This window comes from Branchiostoma floridae, chromosome 2, assembly GCF_000003815.2.
Source record: "Branchiostoma floridae strain S238N-H82 chromosome 2, Bfl_VNyyK, whole genome shotgun sequence".
In the NCBI taxonomy this organism is placed as follows: Eukaryota; Metazoa; Chordata; class Leptocardii; order Amphioxiformes; family Branchiostomatidae; genus Branchiostoma; species Branchiostoma floridae.
In genome coordinates, this window is record NC_049980.1 from 24,009,549 (window position 1) to 24,032,647 (window position 23,099).

Here is a 23,099-nt window from a genome sequence, read left to right on the forward strand (position 1 = left end):
CAGAGAACATTTACAAAACTTATCTTATGTAATCGGCATACAAGAGATAATCATTCTTCAGAAAAAGCCTATATTATCATCTAGGACACAAACCTTTGCCTGCTCCTCCTCGTATGCCTTCTGCCTGGCCCTCTCTCTCTCCCTCGCTCGTTTCCTCTGTCTCTCCAGGGTGGTGAGGATCTTCTCCTCCGCCATGTTCTGTCGGAACTCACAGAAGGCTCCCCACTGGTGAAGCAGCAGCCGGAAAACAGTCAGCTGTGAAACGAAAAATCGAAAGCAAAAAATTACAAACAATTCAATATTTCAATTGTATTGTTAAGCAATCTAGGTGTTATCTGCAGTAGGAAATTTAAAAAAAAAAGTAAAAAAATTAAGAAATTCTTACATCAAGTTGATGATCAACAAAAACATCAGTGTCACTGACAAAAGATAGTGGATAATATCTGAAACGTCTGACCATTTCTAAAATCATATCCAGTTGCTTGAGTAGCTGCATTTTGGCATAATGTTTCTGTAAAAAGCAATTATGTGTCTAGCATGAACATAGTCACACCCCCATGAATCATTCCTAACCTGTGCCTCCCTGAAGATGTAAGGCCCCAGCTCCCTCCTGTGCTCCAGGATCCTGTCTGCCTGGTCGGGGGGAATGTCTATCTGAACGGATGGGGGGAGGGAGGAGTCGATGAAGCAGTGGATGATGGCAGCGATCTTCTGTTGGATGAAGGAGTCCTCCACGTGGGCATGGACCATGTCCTACAGGTATGTAGGGAAACAAGTCATGGTTTAACAAGTGTAGAAAGCTTTCAAATATACATTTAGAAAAGAATAGCTTTACATATCTTGTGTATAAAGCTATGGTTTACAAGTGTAAAAAAAAACTTAACTGATAGATGTTAAAAACAACTGGCCTTGAACTGAAGATTCTCTTGTCTTAGACTAGATATGAAGTACATGTACACATTTCAGTCAAATTGGTACTCTCTACTTGCATTTTTCATACAAGAACATACAAGGAGAACAAAATCTTGGTAGCTTCTGAATATAGACTTTGGTGGCAGACATATCGAGTTCGTTCAGTCATCTGGAGGAGAGGATACAGTTTAAGAAATCTTGATTGTAATGTCCCCCCACCTTGTACTTCTGTATCTCCAGCCAGAACAGCACGTCGTTCTCCAGGTTCTCTCCCTTCACAGACACAAACTTGCGGAACTGCTGGCTGGTCACGGGGTTCATCAGCGCCCGGCGGAACGCGATGATGTCACGGGTGGATGACATCAGCTTACTGTCCAGCATCTACAGGGGAGAAACAGCAAGGTTATCATTTGGATCTAAACAGTTACTAAGTAAATGACAAATGCAGGAATCATCTCATCAACTGAACTTTAACCTGTGATATATTAACAAATATCAATCTATTGACATTGGCAATATTCTGTACACAACCTTGTATCTTAGATCCAAAGAAATACACCTGCAGCCTTAAAGCCACTATAATTTTACAAAAGATATTTATTTTCTGCCTACTGACCTTCCAGACTTGCTGTCTCTTCCTCTGTTTGTGCACCATGACGTCCTCAGCCACGTCATCCATGTTGATCTTTGGTCTCTGTCGATCCTGGAAGTCAGAGGTGGACAGAAACATGGGCAGCCACTTCTTCTCCAGCCGCTCCTTCACGTACTTCTGTGCCTCCAGGAGCAGGGTGGTGGGAGGGCGGTCCTGCAGGATCTTACCCCATCCTCCGCCAGCCTCCATCACCTGTAGGAGGGAACATGCTATTGTAGTCTCTCTACTAGTATGTTTCAGTTTGAAGTACATGACGTACATAACATGTTTCTGATCAATCTGTCTTTCATTCAAACCTGTTGCCTTTCTATCAACTAAATACAAAATCATGGAGTTGTTCAGCAGTAACCCAAAGATTACAGACTTACCTGATCGACCTACACTAAGCTGAGAGCCAGTCATCACTGTCAAGGTCATGTGTGATGCTACCCTACAACATACCCTGAACAGTTCATAGCTAATTTCTCCTCTACCATGTTCAACCAATCACAGTCTACCCTGCATCACAAATCTCTTCCAGTTATCTTTAAATGCCCCCTTCCACATCCAAACATTGTTCCATATTACCTTGTTCTGCTGCTCCTTTGTTGCAGGACTGTTGGGCCCGAAGAAGTACTTCTTGTTCAGATATTTGCTCTTGATGTCCTTGGCCTTGTCGTCCCTCTTGGCATTGTCCAGATGAGAAAGCCGGCGGAATGCCTATTGGTTCACAGTGTGCAGATACATACACATGTATTTCATTACCTTTCCCATACAGTTTATTTCCCTGCCAATCTATTGAAAAGTACATGTATATTGAAACACCTACATAAGTCTATGTAAATATGAAACTGAGACATCCAGGTGATGAGATATGTAAGATAACATTTACTCAAGTAATGTAAATATAGTTACTCATTGACAAGCAACAGTTACTCAAGAAACTTCCAAAATATTATCCAGTTGCTTGAGTAACTGTTATTTTGCATGAGATTACATAAAAAATCTTACATTCTCTTAAGATATCAATGAGAAAGCCAACAGGAGAGTACAGTCAACAAGCTGGACTCTGACTGATGATTACCTCAATGTCCATCCAACACTGCAGGTCGATGGAGGCGAAGTTGTCGGCGAGAAACTTGCGGAAGTGTTCCAGTTCCAGCCGGTTGTGGACCAGCCCCTCGAAGGTCCACTTCTTGAACTGGTCCGGCAGCTTGTCCCAGATGGTGTCGTCATACTGAGACTCCTCCAGCTCCTCAGCTTCAGGGGTGATGGTCAGCTGGGGTGGGGTAAGCAGGGTTAGACAAGTTTTCAAAAATTCACTTGTCCTATCGGGCAAGTACATTAAAAATTTACTTGCCCAAACCAAATTTTCACTTGCCCATTTTTCTATGTGTTTTCACTTTCATAATTTTCACTTTTGTTAAGAGACCATGTCTAGCGAAATAATAGACGTTAAACGAGGACAACAACAACAACAAAATCCATGTCTCTACTGGCTTAAAAATGACATGGTCAATATAGGCAGGCATTCAGCCCCATGTGCTGTCACACTCAGTGGTAATTTGAGCGGGTCACATCTGGAAATTCTTACTTGCCCGTCAGGCAAGTGCGGGAAGCACTTCTGCTTGCCCGAACAGCACTTTTACTTGTCCGGGACAATCGGGCTAATGGACTTGTTTATCCCTGGGTAAGGAATACTATCTAATTAAAGATAAAGGTTCCAAAACAAGAGCAATACACTGAAGCAAAAATTGAAATTGCACATTGAAATATGTAAAAAAACAAGAAAGCAGAAATCTCACCTCTCTGAGGAGACCCTTCTTTTGTAGACGAAGCAGCTGGCGTGACTTGGTCTCTAGATGGCGCTTCTGTTCAAAAAGCTCCACCTGGTGGAAGACACAGTTATGTCAAGTTAACAATACATGAAGAGTATGAAATCTTTTGTATGTTAAAGTCCTTGTACCTCCAGAAGTGATTTATGACAGTTCAAGAGATCATAAAACTTGTCTTCTGACCACTAGTTTTCGGTGTCTCTATCTATATAGCCGATATAACCGCCCTTCAGCGTAACACACCAGCTTTGCCAGCATGGGGCGCGGCAGCAGTAGGTTATGTTACACTCAACAACCTGTCACAAGAAACTTTTTAACATCTATCTTCAAATGTTCTTTAAAACTATGCAGCAAAATTTCTGAATTGACAGTAACAGTTGTGGATTCCAAGGAATTAAATTTGATCAATCTTACCTTGGAATAAGTGTGCTTGTCTCCCTCAATCATCTGTTGCCACGGCACCACCAGGACATGCAGGATGTATTCCTCCGCCGAGTCAAATAGTTCCTCAAAGGGCGGGTCGATGTTCTTGTACACCTCGTTTCTGATGTCCTGGCTGCACCCAATGTCCTCTGGGGAGGCAGCTACCACAAACCTGGAGTGGATGTACTGGAAAAGGAGAAAACTGCATTCAAAAAGTATCACACCATTCTAAAACAGATCGTTAGATGGGGGTCTGCATGGGGGAGGGGTGTCTTGACAATGGTTTACACTGAATGCAGAAGAACTGCACATGTGTTATACTAAAATCAAGGATGGGAATTATGAAAATTTGGTCACTTTGCTGCAAATTACTAGTATATACAAAGTAGAGGGCATGCAGGCCCTCTTGTATCATTGTAGGAATCAAAACAACACAATCAAAGCATTTAGAAAAGTCAAATGTGGAAAGGAAAGAACAGATCGAAAATGTTCATCCATAAAAATGAAAAGTTTCCTACCTGTGCTTTTTTCTTCACGACAAAGGGGTCGAGCACATCAGCATAGAACAGGGTGTGGTAGGTCTGCAGGTCTGTCCAGCAGTGGATGGAGTTGGACCACAGCTGGAGAAACAAGGGGACATTGTCTCTTAACAAATCATCTTCTATGAAAGAGACAGTTTGCAAGCCTTCCTTGAATGACACCAGCAATTTGATGATTCTGATATTCTTATTATTCCAGAAAGAATTCATACGACAGAGGACAAGACATTGTGAAAACATTTATTAGTGAGAGATAATTTTGATACATTCATTGACCATCAAACATGGTTTAAAGAACTACAGACAAAAACTATCAAACTGACAAGATATAAATCTTAAAATAGCCGTGCTGGCTTTATTTCCACTGCTAACTCACAACACTGTGAACATTTGTTTCCAATACAGTACTAATGTACCATGGAATCATTTCAACCACAAACGCAACAAAACCTCCTCCTTCTTCTCCAGCACACTCCCTCACCTTATTCCCTGACCTCTCACAGAACTGTGTGAAGAAGAACCCAGCATTCCTGTCATGGTACAAGGCCTGGAGCATCTGTTCCATCCTGGAGCTGCCCAGGAACACGCTGTCGTTGGAGCTCTGGGGATCACATGGTGGAATAAACATAAGTCAGAAATGTTTGTCTCTATAGATGCATGTAACATTTAATTGTACAACAAAATGTAAAGTTTGTTTCTACTTAGTGTTTCCTTGTCCTCAGTAATGATGCTAACTGTATCATTGAAATCATTTTTGTGATACATGAAATGAGAAATTTGAAATCAGAAACATTACTAGTAGTTAATGTACCGGCAGGCTGAACTTCCTGGCCACGATGTTGCGGATGTTCTGCGGCCCCTCGTCTGGCGAGCTGTCCTCCGATCCCGCCCAGCTGCTCCCGCTGATGGAGGAAATGTCGCTCCGCGCTGACTTCCGCCTGGATGCAGGCAAAGGGTGTTACTGTGCTACTTAGATTTCGTAAAATTTAGCTGCCAGTAATACAGGTTATGCTGATAAACAGATGCACAATAACATATTTCCTGTCCTTGGTGCTGAACTGACAATCACGGTACCTTACAGAAGTTATAGGTTTCCTAATTCAGTGACATTTAACAGAGCTAGATAGTTTGCACTTGACAACTGTACCTATCTATACTGTTGTCTTTTATCTATTTTACAAGTTCTCCAGAAACAGTGACATTAGCACTTCATAAACTCTTTACCATGTCCCATTGATAAAGATCTTTCCTACCTTTTGTGCTTGGGGCTGAGAGCCTTAGTCTTGAGCCTGTCTGGTGAGGGTGACTTCCTCAGGTTGAGCTTAGCTGTGAGCAGCTGTTGTCCCTCCTTCCTGTTCCTCTCCTGCTGCTTCAGAAGGGCCAGGTCTGCACTCCTGGACACCTGCTTCTGAACACACACAGATCCATGCTTTAGCGAATACTCTGCCAAAATCTCAAGAAAATTCTGGCAGGAAATAATAAGATCTTTGACAAATGAGCATTTAGGGTAACTGGTAGACCTTCATTTGAAGGTATATAGCGACTAGCTATTCTTGAAAGCTACTATCTTTGAATCCATAGTGAAGTCATTTTAGCTTTTCTGTATCATTTTGTGGAGATGACATCTTTAGTTGTTACTTGTAAATCATTTGTACTTTTCAAGCAAACTCGGTAGACCTGATACAGGAAAGTAATTTTACAAGATCACTGGTGTGTTTTCCAAGACGTTTCTATATCCCTCCGGTATTGCTATTGACAGTTAACGTTGCAGCTTTAAGTCCTGACCTGTCTCTGCCCCAGTTTAACCCTGGGGATGCAGGTTTTTGGTCGGAGGGGTATGATGGTGATGGTGCGGGGCTGGGGGTCGATCTCCGCAGACTTGGGTCGGTTCAGCTTCTGTCTGTAGTACAGGTAGTTCTGGTCCATGTTGGTGTGGCGGCGCTGACTCAGGAGGAACCGAGGAGCCCTGGGGAGAATCAAGTCATCAGGACAAGTCTAGAAATGTTTACCAGTTTGGTTATGTTGTAGAAATGTTATAGTTGTGTAAATATAATCAAGTTAGCTGATTTTTCAATATCACTATTATTGTTTTGCTTTTACACCATGTAAAGGCAAACAATTTGCTATAGTGAAATGTGATCTAAGCAGTGGTCATAAATCTATCAATGTCTAATTCAGTTTTCTATAAGGTGGTTGTATGTTGACATCAGGAATGCAGTCTTCAAGACCCTCACAAAAGAAAAAGAGATCTTTCCAAATGTCTGATTTTCTTCCAAACTTTGTTATCATTCATTCTTCAAATGTCTACATCATCATATGGCAACAGCTGCAGTAGAATAAAAGAGAACACAGACAAGTCACTACAGTCGTTCTGCTGTTCTAAGGATAACACCCAAAAGCCATTTTTGGCCCCCTAAGCCCAGAGAAGTCCAAGTTTATCCTGGCTTTCCAGACCCTCCTAACAACAGGCTGATCCTCAAACAGATGGAGTGGTGATAAGCCTGGAAACTCAACCCCACACACACACCTGAGGGCAAAGGTCATCGCTTAGGCCTCACCTAATCACCACAATCTTGTGTGGTAACGAAATTCTATACCATAATGCACCAGCTCATATTTTCCGCCACTTTAGCTTACCAAATTACGAAGGCTGTGTAAAGTAAAGACCTGTAACACAAGAAGGTTCCCCTCATTTGATGATGTGGGAGAATCACTGTGTCCAAAACATGGTGGGAGTAGTCTGCTGAGGAAGCTTGCGGTATTTATTTGTACAAGAGTCACACAAGGTGAAAGACTTCTCTGTGTTTTTGGTGAGGAATGTCTACAAGTAGGACCTCAGTAACATGTAACATGAGCTTTGTATATGCTCTGGGGGAAAGGCAAGTCTGAGTTCAATGACTTTGGCATTTACATGATGTCTAAAGAATATTATAGCAACAACAAAACCTACTGTCTTCTTGTTGATGTTCCCCAATATATGTAGCTAACATTAATTTGAAAACTTTTGCTTCATCTTCAATTGTTACACTTAAGAGGAAGATTAAAACAATATGACAGACATTGCCATTACTGTTTTGGTATAGATGACATCACCTCGAAAAAACCTTAGCCTAAAAAGGTGACAGCTGTATTTCCTCCTCACAGCTCAGACAGGTTTTAATTTTTGACTGTTTGATATGTCTAGATCTGTGAGTCTGTCAGTAGAACCTATAGGTGGTGTTTATTTGCAGACAGGGGAGGCACACTCCTCAATGACAGATGGCTCACAAACTGCAGGCCGGCTCCCACAGCCCTGTTTGGTGTGTCTAGATAAAATGTACCCAGTAATAATGTCTCATGTGAAACTAAAGGCCAAATTCTCTATTTGTTACGTCAATGACAGAGGCAATATTTATCCTTAAATAGTTAAAACCTGGTAAAAGGACGTAATACTTGTGTGACGTGTCGGTGCATCCTAAATCTTATTATCTAGAAATCAAAGACCAACATATAGAGACATATGTATGTGAGACTTAGGTGTCGGACAGACACCATATTCACATGTAACTGACCAGTAGAGTAGCAGAGGTTCCAACACTCTGGCCTGTACATCTGCCAGCTGCTCCATGGTCCAGTCTCTGGCCAGCCCCAGCCCCAGGGCCTGGCACATCTCCTGGGTCAGCGCTAGGGGGCTGCTCTTCTGTAGGTACCTCTCACGCATCTTCACCAGGTAGCTGTGGGGAGACAATGTGGGAGATTAATAAGGTTGGCACAGTATTGTTGGCATACATTCATCCTTAGCTTTCTTGATAAGTACAGTCTTCTCCTAAATTAATAGATGGCACAGTTACTGCATATATCATTAAATGGCCTTAACGTTACCAATAAAACAGCAAAGCAGCACAAAAGCGTCTCCTATACATCCTTATCAGTACTGCAGTAAGTTTACACAAATTCAACTGCTGCAATACTATCTTGCTATGCTAGATGTCCCCATTGCACTACTGATGATTGCTAAACACCTGTTAAAGTAAAGAAAGCAATTCAATTTCTTCACTGCCCACATCTTTATAAGCAAAAACATTGGTACCCCTGAGGTATCCCTGTAAAGGCCTACCTCTGGTGTTTGTTGGGATCAGTAATCAGTTTTCCTCTGTCAATGTCCAACCAGAAACTCCAGTACTTATCTCCGTTGCTTCCCTCCAGGAATTTTCTCATTGCTTCGAATCCTTTACAGTTCTGCAACTCAAACACCTTCTGCTTCCTGAACCAGGGATCGGGCTCCTCCGACTCCTCACTGAACAGGGAGTCAATGTCACTTTCACTGTCGTTATCATTTTCATCCTTGATTGTCACTTTCTTTGTTTTCTCTTCCTCCTCTTCTTCTATATCTGTTCTTGCAGTGACTTTTCCCTTTGGATCAATTTTTAGATTATGTAGTGATACACCAGGCTTGAGAAGCTGGGACATGTCGAAGAAATCTGGAACTTCTTTGATGTCCACATCTGTTACTTCAGAAACTGACTGTTTCATCACGATGGCAACGACAACTGTTGCGAAGTCTTCCACATTGTGTACATTGAGGTATGGATGCTCCTCATCCTCATCTGTAGAGTCACTTGTTTCAGATTTGGACAAGTCACTTTTTTCTGATGATCCACTGTCAGCATCACTGTCGTACTTCTCGTCTTCCTCCTCGACATTGTCCTCTGTATCTTTTTCTTTTTCTTCATCACCAAATCCGCTCTCTTTATACACTGTGCTTCTGCTCACTGCTCCTGTTCGCTGCGACTGGTCGTCCGTCACCATGCAGACAAAGTTCTCATGTAGGGGGGTCTTGGAGCGGGTGGGCGGTCTCCTTGAGGGGCTCTCCACTCCAAACAACTTGCTGGAGTACCAGTCTTCTGACTGCACTGAATCTCTGTCATGGGACCTAGAGTAGAGGTCAATGAGAAGTATATCATCCACCGTCTGCCTTGTACAATCTTCATCAAACACAACATTAAATATTCAAGAAAAAGAATACAGTTTACTTGAGCACTTGAGGATATGTGCTGAGATTATGTGCTGAGAAAAAGCACCAAAAAAATGTGTAAAAAGAGGTAAGATTAAGGTAAGCTTAGAAGTGGTGCACAATCAGCACTGACAATCAAATGATTGATTTTGACAAAAAGAATGAGGGCAATGACATTTTACACAATAGAAAGCATCTATTCATAGACATGTACTTAAACATTAGAACACAAAAGATGACACATGGTTACAATATGAAATTGAAGGTAAAGTGACAGCAATGGCATTTATCACAATAGAAACACCTATAGTTAAACATGAGGTTGAGAAGCACAGAATACAAGATGAAAGTGTTAAGAATATGAAAGCCTGGCTGGAATAAAGCAAAGAAAGAAAAGAGAATAGCAACTGTCTCACCTAGCGGAGCCGGTCCACATGGCACTGTCCTGTACCCTCAGGCCATCCTCTCCCAGAAGGGACTCAGCAGATGCTGGACGTCCACTGTTCGGCCTGGACTGATAACCAAACGGGTCACTACCGATTCCGCTGGACATGCGGGATTTCGTGGCTGCGGTTGTCTGGAGCTGGTTGGCCTGAATGAACACAAATAATGGTGTCATTCATTGTAAAGGGATATCGTGACAAAATTCTGCATGGAGAATTTCCGACATACAGTAACACAAACAGAAACAAAGATGAACAGACAGACAGACAGAAACATACACACACACAAACACACACAGCGTCACATTAACCTACCTGTCTAGCTTTAGAGATCCACTGTTTAGTCTGAGTAGTGGAGGCCTCTCCCATGCACACGTACATGGTCTTCATCAGCTTGACTGCTGCATCATCCTCCAGCTGCTGGGTGATCACAACAGACTTCTTCCTGGAGAATGGTCTGGATACCAAAGAACAACATACCATGAGACGCAGAGGAATTAAAATGGTAGGGAAGTATGTAGTAAATACTTCTTAACCAAACTCACAAGATGAATTTCTGACCACCACTGGTACATCTATCGAATGGCTATGTCTGTCCAACTTGCAATAACTCAGGTTTTGTCAGGTGACTACTTAATATAGTCTGTATGACGCAAACTCCACTGCCCAGGGCTGTAACTGGCCCCTCCCCATGATGTTGGGCGGGCTGTATAGAAGCTTGCTTAAATCAGGCTAGCTTTAATGGTAAGATTCAATGTCATATGCTATATGGTAGATTTGTGCCACAGTGAAATTTCATGCCCTTCTTCTTCTTGTCTGGCACCCCCACAACCATCCCTGTGGCTTCTTATCTTACCTACTGTAAGGGGCTACAATATACATGTACTTATGGTCAGAATCTGCCTAAGAACATTCTGGCCAGGGCTATATTCTGATGCACTACACCACTTTATGTTTCCAATATTGGAAAGTAGTATCATCTCTCGCCCTCCTCTGACCTGTACTCTGTGTCTATGGTGAGTTTGACCCCGCTCTCCAGGTTGTCTGTCTGCTGCAGCAGTTTGGCCAGGCGATACTCCAGGTACAGATCACTCTGCAGGAAGGCAGGCAGGCGCTGCTGCTTGATCCACTGGATGCCTTGTTCCTTGTTCAGACACTGGACAGGTAGGCCAAGACAGTTAGTACCCTTTCACTCATAAACTTGTCAGCAGCAAAAGCCTTAATGGCTTGCTTTTAAGTATGCCATATGAAATGAGACAAAACATTTGACAAAATTTTTTTCGTCTTCATGTACAAAAATCCTTGCAACCAATCCCATCAATGATAAATATGTATGACCATGATTCAATAGCAAATCATCCAAGTGTTACGTCAAGCACTTGGAGTGTTGCAAAGCTGAAAAAAATCATCTACAGAATCTGCAAAACCAAACCACTTACTGTTACTAGGAAGCTAGTTTTAATCTCATCCTGTGTTTGTGGCTCATCAGAAAACACCTGGTAGTACAGGGGCTTGTCTGTGATCATCCGGGTGGCGTTGTAGATCTGGCTGGGGGCCTTGTATGATCGTGCCACTGCTTTGATCTGATTGGCCACATCCTTTTGTGCATTACTGACAACCTCAAACCCTCCCAGGTCCTTGTTGAATCGAAGAGGTTCTGGGAATGTCTGTAACATGGAGAAAAGCTTAGTGTTCCTGTTTCTTATCGAACAATGGAGAAATGTGTGAATTATCAAACAATTGAGAAATGTGTAAAGAACAATGGCACCGTGCATTAATAAAACTGCTGAGTGTGTCAACCCCTTAAAATCTGCATGAAAGTCATTGTAGTCTATTTCAAATTCTTATGAAAAGCTATAATGCAATTCATTCCTGATCTTGCAAAATGCAATTGCTCTTTCAAACTGATCTGTGATCAATTGAGTCGGACTGGCTCTAATCCAAAAGCTATTGAGAAAGCGTCTCTTATTGGAAACAAATTGATATCGAAAAGGTATTAAATTTCCCTCTTATCTACCATGATTAGAGCCTTTCATGAAGAGTAGCAATTATTCGAATGGACCCAGTTGGGACACAAAAAGTATAGAGTGTAATATGTAGCTATTTAAGTGTATGATCACTGTCAGAAAAGATCATAACTTATTGAAACTTACAGGGAGGCTGAGGAACTTGTTGAAGTAATCCACAAACAGGTCATCTGTGGCCAGGTAGTCCTCCTGAAGACAACAAAACAAAGTGTCATTGATGGAGAGTAATCAAAATCACTTCAATGTCTTTGATATGTATGACCATCATCTACAAAAACATTTCATAATGACTATCGGCAAATCACTAAATTTCCTTCCTACATAAGTATGGCAAAATGCCCATTAAAAAGATCCCAGTTGTCTGCTCTGTAGACTGTACAAGTTTATACATGTTGCAACATATTCCCTCCTTACCAGCCAGACTTAGTAACGCCGAGAAAACACCTGTTCCCTTTCTTTGAAGAGCAGGTAGACAATGCCTCAGGCAGCCCGTTAAGACCTGACAACTTTTGTCTGCAGTAGGAGAGCGTTGGTCTGAGTGGGGCCAAAGTAATATATCAGGGTAATTAGGACTAATAAATGTCCTTTCAAGTGTTATAATGGGAGATAAACACTCAGTGGGGTCTGTCAGAGAACTGACTCAAAGCATCTTTCCCAGGAGTAGAAAAACATCGTGTCTGCCTTTTGCACAGATTTTAAAGATTTCAGACAATCCTGAAATCTGTCTTTTTCTAAGCCGAAGGCACTCAAAAGTCTTCAAACAACACTGGGGATCATGAATGCATCATCCGCATAGTTGCATCAGCCTTGACATATATGAAGGAACTATGATTGAAGAAAGAGTAATGAAGACAAGATGTTATTTGATGCCTCGTTTAGGACTGTGCTGTATCAAATGTATTGCCCTTTTACCGTTAAGAGTTTTCTTTGGAAGTCTCAGATGCTGGTATCCTTTGACTTTAAACTTTCTTTTGATAACTGTTGTGTACAGTGAAGTCCATTTGCAAGTAGTCAAAATAAATACAAAATGGGCCAGGACAGAAATGAAAACTTCTGGAATGCAAAGAACAAATGTTTACACAGTTCTGTCCATATTTGAACTCACAACAATCATCCATTGGTCGTAGTTTACAGCAAACAGAGAACAGTAAACATGTCCCAGGTGTAGGTTACCTGTTCCTGTTGCCAAATGTAGGGACTGTTTAACCCTTATGACTCCACCGTATGCTGTACAGTCACCAAGGCAACAGGTATAAACAAAGACAACACCTGAGCTCCAAAGTGGGAATCAGACCAGGAGCAGAACAGGGTTGACTTGATTGTGACTTGATATCAACCATTAAACAGTAATACCTACCAATGAAATAGACTCTAGCAATGTTGTTTACTAACACAGTCAACCATATGGAAACAAATTCTAATGTACTCAGCAGAACATTGTTTGAAAGTTTGAAAATAATGGGGTTCTTCCAAAAATGTTTGAAGGGAAGGATATGACATTTTGTACATGAACTACAATTCAAGTTATTTTTCAGTTAAAAACACATGGACATCACTGTCTGTAAAAAAGAGGGAAACTTTCTGTAACGTTACTGTTACTCCTGTATGCCCTTTGTGTTTCACAATCACAGTCATGGATGATTTGAAAACTTAAAAGGCCGAGTCTCTGATCTAGTCAGTGTTGTGTAATACTAGTCCTATTGCATTGTCGAGTATTGTAGCATCTGAAGTTACACATTCTTGTTCTTCCCAACCAACCCATGACAAAAGTGAACAGCTTTACTTTCTGCCCTATTCCCAGGTGTTACACTATACACTGAGTATGGGACAGACAAGAGAATCACTTTCCCACCTCAAACTGAAGTGCCTACCTTCAATCTGACCAGGTGTACCTCAAACAAGTTGTACAGCTTTAAGTACAGGTCCTAATCTTTACTGTATCTACTTGAATATCTGCAAATAAATACATATTCTGGGATGTAAAGGTAATAGTGAAGGTTGGGTGCAAGCTGGATCAACAAGAAAGAGACTGACTGAGTCAGTATATTGTGCACTGATGTTAAACATTGAACCTGATAACCCAGGCACATGCATGCATGCATGCTGAAGTGTACACAACAAACAAGTTTGTGCTTCTATGTTGCAAAAACTGCCAGTTATGCAGGAAGATATGAGGGAGATTCAAGTTTGGAGTGTCAGACTGGCCTTGAAGTAAATCTAATCACAACACTGGTTGAAGGGGAAAAGAATTCAATTCAGTTCAAAGCGACCCCCTGAGTACCCCCTGAGCTGCGTACAATTTGGCACTGTCCCTCAAGACCCATGGGGACGGGTCACAAGTAAATCAAGTTAAAGCCTTTGTGAGTACAAAGTACCGACACATTACCATCTCCTGCTTTTCAAAACCACTTTGTGCATTGGACCGGAGCCGAGAGAAGTACCTGATATCTTGCTACCATCATCAATGCTGCATAATACCAAGAAAATACGGGAAAATTGCCCTAATGTTTTAATGTCTTAATTTGACAACTCGCGTAAGGTTAACTTAAACAATTACATTTACAGTAATTCTACTGATGTGTGAATTGATGGCCATTTAGCATGGAGACTTGTCAAACAAATGCTACCAGTATTTCACATTTCTTAATTGCAAACAGTGTAATTAAGGGTGCCTGTCTGACATTTGAGAATATTGACAATTGGTAGTAGAATGGTCATCCAGACACATCAGGAAATGAAAAAAATCTGGGATATCGCAAAAGATGTAAAATACTCCTGAAGCAGGCCCGTTAGCTGGCTCACAAAAGTGCAAGCAACCTCACAGGAAATAAGCTGTTGGACTCTTTGTCCAGCTGTTAACGTTAGTAACTTCCAATCTTGATGACCAATACAGGTATATTATATAGTCTACTTGTATCACAGTTTGTAAGCTCTCCAAAACATTTTCGGTTATTATCATTATCATTAAATGGTGTCATTCGGGGAAAGGCAACCAATTAATGTTCAGGAAATATGGAACAGAGCTTCTACTTACTATTACATGTATGCACTAAATCACACTTTATGTGGTCATTACCTGTCTATGAATATAACCCATGCCACACAAAGGTCCAGTGGTCTGGAAACATATCCTGTGGGATCATGTTGTCCTTTATACCTGTCACTCATCATTATCTCACACACCATGGTCTCCTTGTGATCTCTGTGACTCCTCTCAACTCCCAGCTAAATTATTCAGCATATGCACAAAGATACTTGCGTGCAATATATTGTGTGTATTCCACACTTTTCTGAAAATGGATTGACATTCTTTGAGTCACTGTTGGAAAAGTGAATTACGAATGATTGTGTCCCAAATTTGTTGTATTTGCTATGAAACAAATTTTCCTGATGATTGACCAAAATGTCCTAAACTGTATTGCCTTTTTTTAAAAGCACCATTGTCTATCATCTTGTTTTGAATACACTGTGCAGGTCAGTGACTTTGTCCACACTGACATCTCAGTCCATTAGCATGAGATGCAAGGAGACCTGTAGTGAGATAACAAGTACTTAAGGACAGAGTGACCTGTACAGACCTCTCAAGAACAGGTGGTCTAAATGTGACCAATAAGACCAAAAGATAGGACGATAAAGCCACCATAACCACAATAACAAACCCTGCCAAAGCCTACCTGAACAAATCCTTTAGAAGCCAAAAAATTCCTTTCAAACATAGGACAGCAGACTAGCCCGACCAACCATGTGTAGCTAACACTTTGTGATACATAATCTTTACAAGAAACATAAGTGGTCTGACTAATTCCATGAAATGAAAATTGGAACTAAACCTTAGCCCTTTACACATGTACAGGCTTCCCTGGGAAAACTGTTCTGTCTTTGGATCCAACGTACATGTCAGTGGACAAAACAAATGTGAGTTTCTCTGTCCAGAAAAAAAATGTCACTTATGTAAAGAAAACTCAAGATGCATTCTTAGACTGCTAGGTAACTTATTGTACACCATTATTGGACTGTAAGCTGTTTGCAAAGACCATTACTGACAAGCTTCATGCTGTATAAAAGATTGGCTGGTTGCCACACCATTCCAACAGGTCCAGGAGGTTAGGTGATGGCATGTGCTTTGTACCACAGGCCTGGCAAAATGTACACTCATTTATACTGATGTTTTGTCAGATGACTGAAAACTCTGATTCTGCCTTAATAACAAATCTAGCAGCTGACTGCTGGCTGGGAGACTTGTGTACTCTGTCGCCCATAGGTGACCAGGTACGCCCACAATTCACCAGGTCTCCTGGCAACACAAACATGCCCAGCCAATAGGTCCCCTATAATCCGATAACGTATACTATGACCTTTTCCCAGACTTTTCAGTTAATCAGCAGCCTGGGGTTACGATTTATGACATGTACCATCACCATTTAGTACCCAACTTTTACAGTAGCTGTATGCGATAAGGTCTTAATAAGTGACTTTAAAAATTCTCTGTATCAGTCTGATAACAGGTGGATTTCTGATAGACCTACTTTTACACAACCACAACTTGTCCACAAGGCTACTGTAACTTGTGATACAACAACAAAAATTTCTTCAAAACATTCTTATTCTGTAGTACATGTACATGTAATTGTTATTGAGCTTGTTCATAATAGCTACTTTCTCCCTAAACCATAGCTTAATTTCTTGCTATATAAGTCATGCTTCAAGCAGACTATGTGTATCTTATTTCAGATCAAATATTTTTTCAGCGAGGTTGGCTTTTCTATTAAGGATACAATGTTAGAGGTACTGCGAACAGAATATCAAGATGAATAGAATTTTAGAGTCATACAATTCAGCCCCATTAGCAAACATAACCATCCTTTTTTCCCCATCTGGCCATTTATGATGCTCTTTGTGTGTTAGTGTGCACACTAACCTCCTAATGCACAAACATACTATTGAAACGACTCCATCCACAAAGAATCAAATAACATTTTTGGCCAGAACCACTCAAATCAATAAATCAAAAAGCCCTTTGCCAGTTAAACAAGCAGCCTGTCCTTATAACTGTGTGACTATACGTACAGATCTAGAGTTAACAGCGTTGAAAGGTTGGACAGTTGTGCACCATTGTGGCTCACACAAAGCTGACACGTTGGTTACCTGTTGTGTTTGGATCAGGTGACAACTACTGACATCAATGTCTCCGACAGAAAGAGAAAGTCTCAGGACATAAGTTACATGCCATACATTTTACCCCACCTCTGGAAATGATTCTCACCTGTATTTCCAGTCATGATGCTAAATTCTAAAAAGTAAAATCTAACAACCCCAGCTTTCAAAACTGATTTATTCATTATGACAACCTAAGGAGGTTTGACTGTTTAAGTTTGTCACCAGCAGTTTCTAACCATGATACCACAGGTGTTATTTATAGATGGTGCATTTTGGTGAGAAAATAGCCATTTAGTAAAGTTAAAGCTGATGATGGGGTTTAAAATGAAGTTCAACTAGGAACACACTGTCAGGTATTACATGTATGTAACGTTACTGTGTCTATTAGTCTTTCTTCTTTACTGCAGTTTCTTTTTCTGTTTTTGTGCTTTACTTGCTCTTTGCCTAGTTAACTCTTCCGAGAATATCAAACTCTCTTTCCACTTACCAAATCTTCATGCCTAATCTCTGGCGGTTCTGTGAAAATAGAACAGAAAAATAATTGGTCACTGACTGTATTCTACATACATTTCATACCTATTTGAATTCCTTCTTTTACCTGAGTGAAGTACATAATCAAAACGAGCAATCCAAGCTAATGAGTGAACAATGCTATCAGTGCTTAAAATCATTCACATACCTGACAATCACATCTAGAGTAACCAGTTGGGTAACAAAATGTAATGCTAACATTACAACACCTTTAGAAGAATGAATGCTACATTTTAGAAAAAAGTCAACCTTTTCTGAACAAACAAATTAGTCAACATAACATCTACATCATAATACAGTATCACAACAGGCAAAAGCCTTCTCCATGTTTCAGGCTGAAAAGTAGCAACAAGACAGATAGAAAATTTATGTAGCACATGCTGGGAATAATCATTAGTTGCCTGATTGATGGCAGATAAAATACCTATTTAGTGACACTGTTATCGATGTAATGTGACACTAATAACCTATCAAACTGCACATAAGGATTGATTCATGTTCTTACTCTTTGATAGTATTTCTCAGGTTGCTTGTAACACTTAATATTTCCTTTTCTCAATTTGTAGAAAGTTTTTATAACAGGTGAACAACATTCATTTTATCAGCACACTGTGTGCAGGCGTAAACATTTCAGAAACTAGACAGCATGGTGATTGTTTTTCTTCAACCTTTCTTCTCTGTGATTGAAATACACTAATAAACTAAATTGTCTGAATCCAGACACAACCATGGGCTGTAGGGTCCAAAATTACTGTGGGAATGGCACTTCAAACCCCACTCACCTACGGTCAGCTTTCTCTCTGGCATGGCTGTTCAGGTAAACACGTAACACGACACACACTCAACACCGCGAGGCTAAATCCCTCCTTATATCCGCTACAGTTGGCAAATTCCAAAATAGCTTTCCAAGGAGTCCTAGTGAAATCTCAAGGAGTCTCACAGGTGATCCGACAAGTCCAAGACCATGGCAGGAGACTCAGGTGAAGCAGCACACCTGTGGCTGACACCTGGTTTGAATGACTCGTCCATGAAGCTATGTTGCCAAATAAAACAGCCGCATGGCAACAGTTTCAGACAGCACATTCCACTTGGTTTTATAAAATAGTACGGTCTGGTCTACCTGCACACACTTATCACCACACCTGCTGAAAACACCTGAGATAGACAGGTAGTGAAGAGAGGTAGGTGGGGGTAGACGCAGTAGAACAGGCGGGTGTTGCCGGGCAATAGTAGTAACCACACCGGGCATTTACATGACAATAGCCTGGAGGCTGTACAAATGGATCCATTTACTCAGGGGGCCATACAGGGCTGATTTACCTGGTCGCTATGGTCACCAGGCAGAGGGCATGTCTGTGGACTCAACAGGTCAGAGGTCACGGTAAGGGCGGGAAACTTGAGCTGTAAAGGTAGCCTCAGATTCATCAACAACTGGAGGAATCAGGAGTGTTGTTCCAGCATCAAAAAAATACAGAACAGAATCTATTGTTTATGTCATATTGTGAAATGCTGCAAAGACAACAATGACTTTTATTAACAAGTTTGGCTTGGAAGTAACTGTTAACGGTTATAACGTTATGGCTAACGTTAGTGTTGTGATAATTCTTGTATCAAAGCCAAACCATGGTATCAATCACCAAACCTGAAGTTTCTCCGGCAATGGCGTCAGCGTTGTCGTGTCACAGATCGATCCTGCATGACGCCGAGGATAAACAAACATAATTTCTTCAGCAAAGCGGTGTACGGTAACTTCCCGCCAAAACGACATCAGGCGCCTGGGCATCCCTCCGGCTCCCGACGGTCTCACGGAGCGGCCACAGCCATATATAGTCTTAGTATATATTAGTATACCTATGGTGTCCTTTGTGCTTGTGTCGCACCTGGAGTGGAAGGTTATGATTGATTTAATCAACACTATCTGCAGACAATATTTCTGTATTACATCATATTTACAGCTGCAAATATCTTGGTACACTGTACATGGCCATGTGACGTACTAGTATATAAAACGATCAACACCACCATGTGGGACCCGAAATGTCCTTTGTGGGACCATGTGGTGTTCCTTGACCTGGCCTAGTCCGCCCAAGGAGGTAAAATATGGAGCATGTAATGTTCATACATTACCACACTTCCAGCCCCGTGGCCGTGCACCTACAGACCTGTCGACTATGAAATGTGTCTGACATGCTCCGTGTTGTTGTTGTCTGTCTGCCCGCCTGTCGTGGAACACATGTAATGTTTTTGGCGACGCCCTTGTAGCATGTCCTTAGAAGTCGTTTTGAATCGAGCTTAGTTAAAGTTGCTAAAGGTGCTTAATTAAAGCGCGCTCAGGCTGAGGTTTGCACTGTGCGGTTAGTCACCCCGGCTGGTCCTAAAATGAACATTATGGATATGAGAAATGTTATGCAGTAACGTTGCGAGAGAAAGGGCAAACAGAGTGAACAGTCGAAGAATGAAGAGGTGCTTCAATTTTTGGGGAAAATGTCTCGGCACGTTCCATGATCGCCCCACCACCGACCAAGGACGTTATATCAGATATACTGACGAAGTCCAATCAGAGTGGGGTGTAGCAGTGATGGCGATTTAACGTCTCAGCACATTATACCCCCGACCTTCACATCTCCTGTAGACTACACCCTCCCCTATTACAAAACTAACGTTACTCCTAGCCTTGCGGATCTGACAGTTGAGCTTTCATCTTTTTCCCTCGTCCCAAAGGTTTAACTGAAGGGACTACCCTAAAGATCAATAAATAAATAAACGTTATGCACTTTGTCATTTTCTCGCACGACGTCGCCATTGAGCGTTCACTGTGTTGTGATTAGGGCTGGGTACCGGTACAGAAAATTCAGGTCCAGGTCCGGTTCAGGTCCAGAGGATCAGGTCCAGGTCCGGACCTGAACCTGTACCTGATGCAGTATGACTTATACCAATGGTCCATTTCACTACAAGGAAATCTGTTTGGTGGAGTATTAGACTTACACTGGCCTCTTAAAATCCTACAACACAAACTGCACATGTACGATTGACTGTAAAACTTGGTAGAAATGACTATAAACTCTACTCTACTTCACTCTTGCTATTTTCTTCCACCTGCAAGCGCTAAAACGTGTGAATGCCTGATCAAATAATATGTTAATTTTGTAATCGGTCCAACATCCATTTTTTCAGGTCCGGTTTTTCTGGACCGGTCCAACAAGAAAAACCGGTTTTGTACCGGTACGCTGTACCGATACCCAGCCCTAATTGTGATCATTTAGTTGCATTACAGTACTGGCACACCAGATGCCGGGATTCTCGGTGATTTATTTTCGCTATCTATCGGGAAATTTTAGTGTTCGCGGTGGTTTTGCGTTCGCAGAAGCGCCATCCTACGAACTTAAATGCTGTGCTGTAGTCACATGCAGAAATGTTCGAGTTTTATTTTGGCGGTGACCACTAAAACCACCGCGAACATTTTTCCATTATAGTATGTGACTAGTCCATGGCGCTACCGAGAACTTATAACGTTATTAAACCACCGCGAACACCCCACTACCGCGAAATTAAGTCCCCGCGAACTTAAATGCATTTACAGTACTGTAATGGAAAACCCGGCGCCTGTACGGCGAACCGCCAGTCCGAGACCACTTTAATACTGGTTACCCGGCAAGGGTGCTGCGGACAGAACAGTTCGCTTTTGATGTTGATAGTACTGGCATGACGAACTGTCACTGATCTAACCGCATCTACCCCCTAGCCCTGAATAAGTAATACAGTGCATACATTTAGCTAGAGGGAAGTGTTCGTAGGCGGCGCGAGCAGAAGACAGAAGGAAACTGTTCGCGGTGGTTTTGAGTTCGCGGTGAAGCGGCCACCGCTAAAATAGCGAACATAAAACCACCGCGAAAATCTCTGCATTTACAGTATGCTTGCTGCAGTACAGTACAGTTCGTTAATCGGGGGCGGAACCGGTAGTTTGCTGTGTGCACACCTTAGGGGTTTGGAAAAGCACATAAAGATGTAGCCGTGGAATACCCACACCGGGGCCTATATTCTGTGAGGGGTATACTGGAAAAAAAAGCCGATAAAACCGACTTTGGCGTAATACACCGGCTTCTGTATCTGTACTGTATCTGTATCTGTACAGCCGGTATAGCCACCGCAACCATTTGATATAGAGAACACACTTTTTCAGTAGATTCTCAGTAGGGTTAATCATGACTTCATTAGGAGTTTTACTGAGGGACATAAAAACGCACTTTGACGGTTATTGACGGCTATATAAATTAGGCAGCGAAATAAAACTAAGCTTTTGACGCCTTTAAAGACGTAAATTTTTACAACACGATATATCTTGAATGGCGTCACTTCTCTTCCCTAGCTGCCATCTCTTCTACCTGAGTTCTGATATCTTCACAATTATCCTATTTATGACCTCTGATATCTTCGTATTATGCTATTTTTGATACAAACTTTTTACGTTTCTGTCAAACAAGACTAGAAAGAGAGTAATCTGCCAACTTACAGTTCATATCTATACCATACTATGAGAAACGCAAAAGACAACAGTAATAGATAGACATGGCAAAGATCCGCATTGCTAGGGGGTGCATGCACTTGTAAACAATGTTATAAGAAAATTTCAATAATTGTATGTGACCTATTAGCTCACTGTCAGCATAAACTGCATTAAGTATAGGAATGGTAAATGTTAGATTGCCGTTTTTGATGCAGTTATCTGAGTTGACTTCCGACACCTCACAAGTCAAACAAGTCTATTTTAGTGGTGACAAACATGTGACGCACAGACATGCCTTCTTTGTGCCTAAGAAGTCCCACAAATATAGGACATTTCAGATGAAAGTTATTGGATATTTACGATTAAATAAATCGATAATAATCGGATATCCGTGCTAGCCCTAGGATGCCTAAACTCTTGTTGGAGTGTAGTAAACGATACGAGGGGTGATCAATAAGTTTTCGGCCTCACCCAGAAATAATAAGCACAACTCAAATTTTCAGGCACAACACCATAGTATGAAGCCTTTTATAAATACCCACCAAATTTCAAATCATTGCAGTAATTACTTAACAGGCATTCGTTTTTTGCAAATAAGAAGGTAAGTGGCGAGAAAAAAGTGGTGTGAATTGTGATCAGACATGTGTGGGTCGAGTTCCCCATGCCGTAAATTAAGAAAAGACATTGTCAAAATGTTTGATAATGATTCTCTTCCTATTCAAGCAAAAATAATTGGGCGTCTGCCTTCCAGCAGCGCAAATTGACCCGCACAGTCAGGTCAGGTCAATTGTCTACGTTTTTTTTCCTTCTCCCTTACCTTACATTACTGGGTGTCGCCTGCAAAGTAATGATCACAATAATTTGAATTTTGGTACATATTTATATAAGACTTTATACTTGACATCTATGCTTCGAAATCTGAGCTGTGCTTATTATTTCTCGGTAAAACCGAGGACTTATTGATAATCCCACGTACACGTATAAAGTCTTAAATAATAAATGTGTACCAAAATTCAAATTATTGTGATCATTACCTTGTAGGCGACACCCAGTAACGTTAGGTACGGTATAAGGAAAAAAAAAGTGGACAATTGAGATGCGACC

The 23,099-nt window shown here is 41.4% G+C and overlaps 1 protein-coding gene across 1 annotated transcript in view; it reads right to left on the reverse strand.

The window, feature by feature from the left end:
- Positions 1-18,802, reverse strand: part of LOC118409083 (regulator of G-protein signaling 22-like) — a gene marked incomplete in the record, with an annotated part of 20,155 nt that extends 1,353 nt beyond the window's left edge. The window contains 22 exon segments of the mRNA XM_035809948.1: positions 94-255; positions 574-753; positions 1,132-1,293; positions 1,529-1,756; positions 2,132-2,263; positions 2,628-2,822; positions 3,349-3,432; positions 3,793-3,987; positions 4,320-4,421; positions 4,822-4,941; positions 5,152-5,278; positions 5,594-5,748; positions 6,126-6,306; positions 7,892-8,053; positions 8,437-9,252; positions 9,750-9,925; positions 10,092-10,233; positions 10,775-10,932; positions 11,216-11,443; positions 11,930-11,992; positions 17,448-17,476; positions 18,274-18,802. Of these exon segments, the coding sequence (XP_035665841.1) occupies positions 94-255; positions 574-753; positions 1,132-1,293; positions 1,529-1,756; positions 2,132-2,263; positions 2,628-2,822; positions 3,349-3,432; positions 3,793-3,987; positions 4,320-4,421; positions 4,822-4,941; positions 5,152-5,278; positions 5,594-5,748; positions 6,126-6,306; positions 7,892-8,053; positions 8,437-9,252; positions 9,750-9,925; positions 10,092-10,233; positions 10,775-10,932; positions 11,216-11,443; positions 11,930-11,992; positions 17,448-17,476; positions 18,274-18,298 (3,822 nt within the window).
- Positions 18,803-23,099: the final 4,297 nt, after the last annotated feature.